The sequence below is a fragment of the Stylophora pistillata genome, chromosome 9 (genome assembly GCF_964205215.1).
Source record: "Stylophora pistillata chromosome 9, jaStyPist1.2, whole genome shotgun sequence".
Lineage (NCBI taxonomy): Eukaryota > Metazoa > Cnidaria > Anthozoa > Scleractinia > Pocilloporidae > Stylophora > Stylophora pistillata.
This window is the reverse complement of record NC_142527.1, coordinates 7,550,086-7,560,200: the sequence shown is the minus strand read 5'-3', so window position 1 is coordinate 7,560,200 and position 10,115 is coordinate 7,550,086. Positions and strand designations below refer to the sequence as shown.

At 36.0% G+C, this 10,115-nt stretch overlaps 1 protein-coding gene and 1 pseudogene across 2 annotated transcripts in view; both read right to left on the bottom strand.

Annotated features, from left to right (window-relative positions):
- LOC148723024 (uncharacterized) overlaps positions 1-9,539 on the bottom strand; it is an 11,111-nt gene extending 1,572 nt beyond the window's left edge. Inside the window, exons 1-12 of one of the 2 annotated variants that reach the window (XM_088732240.1) lie at positions 9,109-9,538; positions 7,342-7,377; positions 6,123-6,190; positions 5,614-5,706; positions 4,501-4,590; positions 3,487-3,569; positions 2,868-2,990; positions 1,634-1,771; positions 1,503-1,544; positions 1,343-1,407; positions 1,046-1,105; positions 167-880 (exon numbers count right to left, since the gene is read on the bottom strand). In XM_088732240.1, the coding sequence (XP_088588366.1) occupies positions 1,375-1,407; positions 1,503-1,544; positions 1,634-1,771; positions 2,868-2,990; positions 3,487-3,569; positions 4,501-4,590; positions 5,614-5,706; positions 6,123-6,135 (615 nt within the window). In that variant the 5' untranslated portion in view covers positions 6,136-6,190; positions 7,342-7,377; positions 9,109-9,538 and the 3' untranslated portion in view covers positions 167-880; positions 1,046-1,105; positions 1,343-1,374. Of the gene's footprint in view, positions 1-166; positions 881-1,045; positions 1,106-1,342; positions 1,408-1,502; positions 1,545-1,633; positions 1,772-2,867; positions 2,991-3,486; positions 3,570-4,500; positions 4,591-5,613; positions 5,707-6,122; positions 6,191-7,341; positions 7,378-9,108 lie in introns of both variants that reach the window. The other variant, XM_088732241.1, reaches the window with a different exon arrangement.
- LOC148723016 (uncharacterized) overlaps positions 1-10,115 on the bottom strand; it is a 160,182-nt pseudogene that overhangs the window by 39,489 nt on the left and 110,578 nt on the right.

Genomic DNA, 10,115 nt, shown 5'->3' with positions numbered 1-10,115 from the left:
GTCATACGGGGGAATAGACTTTTGTCGCCAATTTCTGTTCTAGGACGGGGGCATTGAAGTGCATTTGCACTTCCGAGACGAGACACATGGGAAAACACCCACTGGATTTTTACCATTGCCGCCATCTTCAGAATAAGAGGTCCTTACCATGGTGACTGGTTATTACCATTGATATCTTCAGATGTAAAAAAACTACTACTACTACTACTACTTTTTCCAGTTAGTCGCCGCCAAAAGCCACATAGGATGTTTTTAACTTTGAGCCCTCTATAGCCCTGTATAGTAAACACAAGCTGAAGTAAGTTTTTGTCTGTGGCAAATAACATTCTTTTGGAGCATTACATTGTTTGAGTTAGTAGAGCATACTTCTTTGCCCCCAGGGGAAGGGCACTGGTAGCTTTATGTTGAACAATGTTATTGTTGGTTAGGGGGTTTAGGAAATGCCTTTGCAAATGCTCAGGGGTTCCCCGGGGTCACCCTCTCCCCCCCCCCCCCCCGGGACGGCCGCTGGTAAGTGCACAATTACCATGATGACTAAAACAAAAATTTTTGTTATCAGTTGCATATAATTATAGCTCGTTGATCTCTTTGCCTTTGGAAAATGTTGTCAAATAATACCAAATATCTGGCCCGATTACAGTTGACTAATACATATTGGAAAACTTTATATCATTTATTCTCATCAAATTTGCAAAGATAACTTTTTGACAAGTATTAAAAGAAAAGTTATGGCTATTTCAATATACAAGACATTACATGATAATTTTTGCACTTATTAATAACTTCATCTACACTTTAACTAGGTTTTTTGTTTCCTTCTTGCTGAGATTCATTATTTTTCTTCTTCTCTTTCGGGTCTTCTTTTTCTTCATTTCTGGTTCTTTGAGGATAGTAGGAAGAAATTTTTGTTGTCAGTCATTTATAGGTTTTTGCTAATGGTCATGCAGGATTGGAATTTCCCATTTTGGAATGCTTTGAGCAAATTAGAAAACTGGAGAAATTCACCAGCCATGAAACTTAATGAATTTTGTTTGTTAAATCTTACCCTCAATTAATGTCTTCCTCTCCTCAATGTCATGTCTTTGCTCTCCCAAGTCCTTGTCATCTTTAAAGTTAAAGAGAAAGGCCTTGATTTTTTTTCATCTTGCAGTTTGCAGTTAAATTTGTATTATGCATGAGTATATAAAAATATAACTTTATAAAGGTGATTTCTTGTTACTTTATTTAAAATTTGCTATCTTTAGAAGTACAGAAACAAATAGGTTTACAGCTTAATTTTTTCATTTTTCATTTTTTCATTTTTCATTTTTTTAAAATTCTGTAAAGAGAATTCTCTACTTACCAGGAATAGTGGAATCAAGGGATTTATCAGAATCAAACTTGCCATAGAAAGACACCTGAAATCAACTAGAGTTTTGAAAGATAAGTAAAATTAATAAGATCGATTTTTAAAAAGAAAAAAAAAACTAAGGGACCAAATGATCTGTTTTGATTTTTCTCACCTCATCATTTTTTCCAAATATTTCATTTGCTTCATCTTTTTTCTGTGAAGTACAATAGACATAAACCATTTCTTTTTTACTTTAGCTGTTACTACATGGCCTTTTCAAGATCCTTTTTACATGTTACTTACCCTTGTTATCAGGCTCAATTTTTCTGATTGGACGAGATTATCAGTGGGTAGTTTTGTATCAGAAAAAAAACCAGATTCAAGTTGATGTAATGTAAAATAGTCTTGGGAAGTCTCTTGACCCACCCAGTCATACACCTCCTGTAAATAAATTGATGAGAAAGAATGTAAGCATGTTGATGCTTAATCATTAAAGGCCATGCACTACAGTTGTATAGTGTGCAGGCATATTTATTTATCAGAGCAGGCTTATATATATATATATATAACCAAAATAGCGGAATGAGATCATCATCTACTAAAAAGTGCTCAATAGCAGGGCTAGAGCTATGGATAATTATACCTCAAGAATTAAGCAATCGTCAGGCAGTTGCCTGACGATTGCTTCGCAAGAGGCATGAAACTCAGAGTTGCAGTAAAAGTTCAAGTAACCTAATTCTTGAGGTATAATTATATATATATATATATATATATATATATATATAATTAAGCCTCCGAGGAAGACCGAGATGTTCGAAACTTCGAGCTAATACACCAACAAAGCTACATTGGAGTTGGCCTCTTGACCATCACTTTTCTGCTTATATATATATACATATATATATATATATATATATATATATATATATATTTAACAATTATTCCACGAGTGCGCATTGGATATGAGATGATAGATAGCCAACGAGGCGCGTAGTGCCGAGGTGGCTATAATCGTCTCATATCCAACAAGCGCAAGTGGAATAATTGTTTTATTACAAACCTTAAATCAAATTATTAAATTTCATTAAATTGTTAGTTCCCTTTTAATTTTAAGCTGACACGTGCTAACTATATTTGTAGATTATGGTATATTGGCTGATATACCATAATGGCTAAGCCAATAAAAGGTCGTGAATTGCATTATCCAATGATCAAGTTTTTAATAAATATAATATATATCATGTCCAAATTGAGCACTCAATCTAGGATGAGTCATTGCTGCTGCAATTGCGCATGCTTGCTAGTTTACTCTAGTTTGAACACTCTGGCATGGCTTAGACGATACCACAAAGGTTGGGTCGTTTGGGGTGACCGTCTCGGTTCTCCCCCATCCTAGCATCAGCACTGCACTGATGAGGCCCAGAAGGCCCAAAAAGTACTTTCTGCAGTTAGTTATATATATATATGCCATATGGTACTTTATACTTCAATCTATTTTATTTGTAATGAGTTATCATTCAACTGTTTCAGAACTCACCTGATATGTTCCTTTTGGTAAAAAATTTCTTGTTATCTCCCTGTCATCTTCATGGAGAACCTTAATCCGGAAACACTCCCCAGCAGGTTCTTGGGTGAGACATTTTTTTCTCATGGCTGTTACCTGATATCAAAGTATTGGTATTTATCACGTCTTTGATATATTGTCAAAAGTCAATCACCCAAAGCATTCAGCATTATACAGCTTACCACAAATTAAATTTCTTATTCAAAGGTCTTCCTTAATTTGGTTGCAGTTGTTCAAGACATTAAATTCCCCCTTTTTTTATTTTGGCAACATAAGTTATGACCACCACATGAAGAAAAAAAACCAAAAACACATGAAAACCAAGAGTAGGGAGGTTTTTCTGAACAATCATTGACCATGAAGTTAATTTGCATTCCTTTTTGCAGAAATTTGAACTGCAACAATTATACTAGCTACGCAACTCCCTTTCCACCATGGTTATGTTATGTTTTCACCAGTTATTGCAGCACATGAAACTCATAGAACATGATTTTGCACATCGGGGATTTATATTATTTGTTAGTACTTTGATGGAAGGTTCCAGAAACAATAATTATTTTGGTTTAATTTGTAGTTTAAAGAATTTACTTACTCTTTTGGCTTTCTCTAGTAACGAGGAGCCTTCTGCTCTTTCGATCCCTTGGATGCTTGTCCCCGACCTTTCTGCTACTTGACTTTTTAAATGAAATGTTTACAAATTTTGTTAACCTTTTATCAATAGTTGAATATCATGAGTTCAATCAGCTCTAAGAATGTTGTTGATCCAATTTGATACAAGAACAGTTCCAGATTTTTGTATAGGTAATCACATGACTTTGAGTGCAATTTGGAATAAATAAGCACGAGTAGATTTTTTCAAAGACTAACAAAATTGCATGAGTCCGTAGGGCGAGTGCAATTTGTGGTCTTTGAAAAAATTTACAAGTGCTTATTTATTCCAAATTGCATGAGAAAATCATGTGATTATCTATTAATATACATGAAAAAATACGAGGTAGCTTCTCATAACTACGCAGAAGAAAAGTGCGCGCATCATGTGCAAAAATAATTTATTCAAACTCTGCAAGTGACATTGACCTTGACATTGACCTTGACATTGACCTTGACATTGACCTTGACATTAACCAATGATTCTGACCAATCAGAATGACTGGTTTGTTTCTTTCTTTGCACTGAATTAGCCCTCTTCTGCACTGAATTAACTCTCTTCTGCACTGAATTAACTGAAAACTGCATTCATCTTAACCAATCAGAACTGAGAGATTTTTTCATGTATATTATTATAGCTAAAATTAATTTTGTGGAAAAAATTCATTAATGAAGGAAATCTTTCTTATGGTTTTCTTTATGCCTTCTTGTGCATTTTATGCTATTGTTTTACAAAGAAATGTGATATTTGCTTTAGATTTAATTTTATCATGGTATGGCCCGACTCTATGCATAAAAGATGACGACATTTTTGTCTCGTTTGTATGATACATGAAAAGGCAGTATTTGTACAGGAAATTTATCCTTTTCTCAATATTTTCCCTAAAGTGACTAATCTCTGCATCCAAAACATTTATAACTAATTGAAAAAATAGATATTCTCCAATGGTTTACTCACAATCTCTTGTAGAAGTAGATGAGAAATGTTCACATAAGTGACAAATTGTATGTTCCATTTGATCATCACTTACATCTTTCAGGGATTCTCCTAGGTGTAACAAAATGGCTGATGCTCATTGTAAAACTATAAGTTTAAAAACTGGGTAACCAGTTCAATATTAATTCAATAAGTAAAACCAAACACTGTTAACAGCTATTGGGACAATTTTAGGAGACATTTTTAAGGTAGCAATTTTTCAAATGTTACACTTTTCATTTTTAAGTTATATCAATCTCCTCAAACACCAATTCACTCCACAGAGTAGATCAGTATGAGCCATTTTTTGCAATGACACACATCAGGAAGGAAAAAATATAGATTGAGACTCTACAACAGCCTTAATTCAGAAATACATTAATTTTTTTATTAACTTCTTAACTCCCAGTATTAGCATGTAAATTCTTAAACTTAAGTGGCAAATTCCTGTAACTGATTGAGTCAGTTTGCTAGACATAACGTCTCGTAGTCACGTTCGACGCACTAAAAACTACTATAAAACGAATACAAGAATTGTAAAAACGTGTAAAATGGTATATAAAAAGTCACTTGTAAAAATGTAGCGGAATTCCAAATCGATTTCGATCAATTACGATCCTCATCAGTAGTACTCCGCCATGTTTAAAATACTCATAAATAATTGTTCATATAAGTGACTCTGAAATGTCCACACTGGACATTTCAGAGTCACTTATATGAACAATTATTTATGAGTATTTTAAACATGGCGGAGTACTACTGATGAGGATCGTAATTGATCGAAATCGATTTGGAATTCCGCTACATTTTTACAAGTGACTTTTTATATACCATTTTACACGTTTTTACAATTCTTGTATTCGTTTTATAGTAGTTTTTAGTGCGTCGAACGTGACTACGAGACGTTATGTCTAGCAAACTGACTCAATTATCGAACACGTTCCTGGCCTCGGCCCACAAAATTTCATCATCCTGTAACTGATTTACAAAGAAATGTGTATCAGCTGGAGGAGAGATTTAACAGTCGGATCTAGGGAGTTAAAGGGTTAAGAGGGTTTGATAATTGCCATTGATTGGCAAAATTTTTCAACTTACCTGAAAAGCAAACATTTAGACTGGGGTTATTTTCTTTTGGAATAAGGATCATCAACTCACTAAATAGACCTCTTCTTCCAAATGTGGTCCTTACTGCAGATGGAAAATAGTCAAGTATTTTAATGACTTTGAATGTTATGTTTTGATTTGGGGAAGCTATGTGTTTAAAATTTTGTTAGTGTTCTGTTGAAAGGAGAATTGCTCTTTATTCTTAATTTTGTTATTAGATAGACAGGTTCTAGACATCAACATTATGAACATTGGTTTTACCCACAAATGTTAATTGTGTTGTTGTAAACCTATTAAATTCTATTAAACCTAATTCTCGCAGCATATGCATGATATTACTATAATTAGATTAGGTATTGGTATATATTTTAATCAACAATATTACTACCTTGCCTTCCTTGGCATTTAGTATTCAGGCTAATTAAAGTTTTTGGGGGGGAGGAAAGGTGGGGCATGTTACTTTAAAATTCCACAATAAGATTTTAATCATTCACACCTACCACCTCTATTCATTCACAGCTTCATTGTTACAATGTAAAGATCCATAACTTGACATTAGATAGTTGTACTGGGGAAAAAAAGAAGAAAAAAACAAGTGGGAGTATGTCTTTCTAATGACAGAAAGACATACTCCCACTACAACTAACCCTATTTGAGAAATTTTGGCTGAAATAATTTTTTATTATAGCAATACCAAACATCTCAGTGAGTCAACCAGACTCGTTCTCAGCGAGCCAACTAGACTTATTCTCAGCGAGCCAACCAGAATTATTCTCAGCGAGCCAACCAGAATTATTCTCAGCGAGCCAACCAGACTTATTCTCAGCGAGCCAACCAGAATTATTCTCAGCAAGCCAACCAGACTTATTCTCAGCGAGCCAACCAGAATTATTCTCAGCGAGCCAACCAGACTTATTCTCAGCGAGCCAACCAGAATTATTCTCAGCGAGCCAACCAGACTTATTCTCAGCGAGCCAACCAGACTTATTCCCAGCGAGCCAACCAGAATTATTCTCAGCGAGCCAACCAGACTTGTTCTCAGCGAGCCAACCAGACTTGTTCTCAGCGAGCCAACCAGAATTATTCTCAGCGAGTCAACCAGACTTCTTCTCAATGAGCCAGACTTACAAAGTCCAGTATCCTCAGCAAGTCAAAGCCCAGTATCCTCAGCGAGTCAAAGACCAGTATCCTCAGCAAGTCAAAGTCCAGTATCCTCAGCGAGTCAAAGACCAGTATCCTCAGCGAGTCAAAGCCCAGTATCCTCAGCCAGTCAAAGACCAGTATCCTCAGCGAGTCAAAGCCCAGTATCCTCAGCGAGTCAAAGTCCAGTATCCTCAGCGAGTCAAAGACCAGTATCCTCAGCGAGTCAAAGACCAGTAACCTCAGCGAGTCAAAGACCAGTATCCTCAGCGAGTCAAAGACCAGTATCCTCAGCGAGTCAAAGTCCAGTATCCTCAGCGAGTCAAAGACCAGTATCCTCAGCGAGTCAAAGACCAGTATCCTCAGCGAGTCAAAGACCAGTATCCTCAGCAAGTCTAAGAGCAATATCCTAAACAAGCTCAAAAGAAAGCATTTAATTTGGGGCCAGTCAAGGTATATAGATCCTCTACAAGTGATAGCTTTAGATTTGCAGCAAATTTAATTCCAATAAACACTATGAGTCTTAGTATTATAAGCAAGTTGAACTATAGATACAAAATAGGGGGCAATCATACAAACCTTTAAAATAAAGCTCCAGGGGAATTGTCCAAATTTCTGCAAAAGAACAAATATGTTAGCCAAGTCACTGGTACCACTAAATAAGGAAAAAATCTATATGAGAGTGAAAAGGAACCATCGAGTGCTGTATAATTTTTTAAATATCACCCTGAACTTTAATCAAGTGGAAACTATTTCAAGAAGTTGATTCTGTTTGCTTTACTTGCCTTTCATAAAAAAATAGCTGTTGATAATTGGTGCATAAATACTCCTTTTCTGAATTTTAACCTTGATTTCAATGTTTCCGATCAGCGGAGAGAGTGATCTCAGGATATACAATGCTCTTCCTATTTTAAAATTTATAAATGAACTCTTAACATATTTCCAAGGTTGTGATAATTCCACTATCTATTATTGACTTGGCAATTACCTGGTTTTTGAAAGTAGTACATTTTTTACTAAGCCAAGTCATCTCCTAACTCTCCTAGGCTGGTGTGTTAAATTGAAAATCCTCTCCCACAAGCCTAATATTCAAGCTCTTTTCCTTTATAAATTGGTTATGCAATATGGTTAAATTACTACAGATTGCTAAAATTTCTGTGCCTTTTCTCCTGAGCGAATAAATACGAAATGGAAAGTACAGAAACATATCTGCCTTCTGAGCTGTTTCAATTCTTCATAATGCATGAGATAAATGAATGAAAATCCATCAAAATCATAACCTCCACGCATCATGGCTAATGTGGCATTACATTTCTATTTTTCTTTCCTTTTACTTCATCTGGTAATTTGTCTTTCAAATGGCTCTAACCAAATGATAAAGTTCAGTGGTTGAGATTCTGAACTTGCATCCATTGTTTGGACCTCACAATGAATTGCAATAATTTATATACAATATTTGGCAAATGAAAAGGTCAACTTTTGGTTTCACCGTCGAACAGCATACGTAGAACACTGTACTTAATTCTCACCTTGAAAAAAATTAAGGGGCCACCCTTACACTCGTTTTTCAAGTGAATAACCTTTTCACAGGGACAAAACATTGAGCCCTACTGACTAAGATTTACCTAATATTATGGAAACAACAAGAAAAGGCCTTGAACCAGTTAGAAGCTTTCTTTTTAAATTGTTTATTGAATAAGAAATGTGGAGACAAATAATACCGCAAACAATGCATAATGATAGTTGCTTGGTCACGCCAGTTACTTATTAAAATTAGTTTTAATTTTTAATCCAGAAAAAAGTAATCTTCGGAACGAACCAACATGACAGAGTTAAAAATCGATCTTTTGATGTACTTGGTTAAAGTAGTTGATTAGCTTCTTCGTGTCCTAGAAAAATTCGGCGTTTTAACTGTGCCAGACTCCAAATCAAAGTAAATTAAGAACGTATCTTCGTTTGCAAGCGAACTCAGTTCAAGGTCAGATCATGGGTCATCTTTACTTTCGGAACGTAGTGACACAGATTTCACAGGGAACCTTATAAAGAAAAATTTCCCAAATCCTTAGAGGAGCTGCGTTCGTTTTTGGATCCATCTCAAACCTCCAGTAAACAAGCCTGATTGTAAATAGTTATTGAATAATGAAACGCTGGGACCAAATTTATGCAAACACGGAATTGTTTCGCGTAATTCCGCTCAAAACCCCTTTGGCTATTGGACAGGAGGGTAATCAAAACCTTTGCTTAGCATTTATGATACTGCAATAAGAATACGTGGCACTAGCTTACTTGTAACATAAGTTGAACCGTGAACTTATAAAATTCAGCTGAATTTAGTCACGTACTTACCCGACTCTCGACTCTTGCCTTGTAAACAACGTAGCAACCGGTATCATTTCAAAAGCATAGATGTGTCATCATGTAACAGAAATGGATTGTTTATGCGATGTATTCCACTACATTCCCGTTAGGCAACTTCTAAAACGACTGCCATTCTCGACACACGCCTACCATTGTGGCTGTAGCTGCTGGTTTCCTCTCTAAGCCATAACCAAGTCTAAGCTGTCACATCAAGTTGGAACACGCTGTGCTTGTTAAAAATTACAAAAACATCGAAGGGAGAAAAAGATAAGGCTGAAGGCGTGCACGAAGCCGGTAAATCTAAGATGTAAAATTACGACCTTGATGGCAAAGTAAACATTTGAATGACATTGCGGTTGATTCGTTTTAAGACAAAGGCTCTATTCTCTAACAGTTAACCTCAAGGACCTTTGCCGGCGTGGGATAGTTCAATCCCGAGCCAAGGGGCATCTTGGCGTTTGTCAGCGGTATCACCTCAGGGAGAATGGGTTACCATAAGCGCTCAGCCTCAAATAAGCGCCCAGCCTGAAAGCCCAAAAATTAAGGTTACCTCCTACCTTCGCGGATGTCCTTCGGGAGAAAATTCGTACGCGCGCTAGTTGGAAGAAAACCCTAACAAACTAGACATCAAAACAAAGGTTAATAAATGCAATTTACGATAAAAATATAATTTCGGCGATTTTTTCATTTAGGAAGTGTCAGGAGCCGGAAAGGCGTGAAACGACCGAGTGTTTTTCTATCGAATTTATCGGGTATCGGATCCTGCGGCACGAGAAAAATGGCTGCCTAGTTTCATTCACAAGGCATCAATCAACAAAGGTGTGTCAGGCTTTTCCGATATTCTGATTGGTTGTCTGGATATTCGCATCTAAAGCTAGAGTAACGAAAAATATGCGAAGCGTTTTGCGTAAATGGATACCACGTAAAAAATATTTAAAAGATCAAAATTTCCTGACACACTTTTGTTAGTCATCATCCCGGGAATGTTTTGGCGA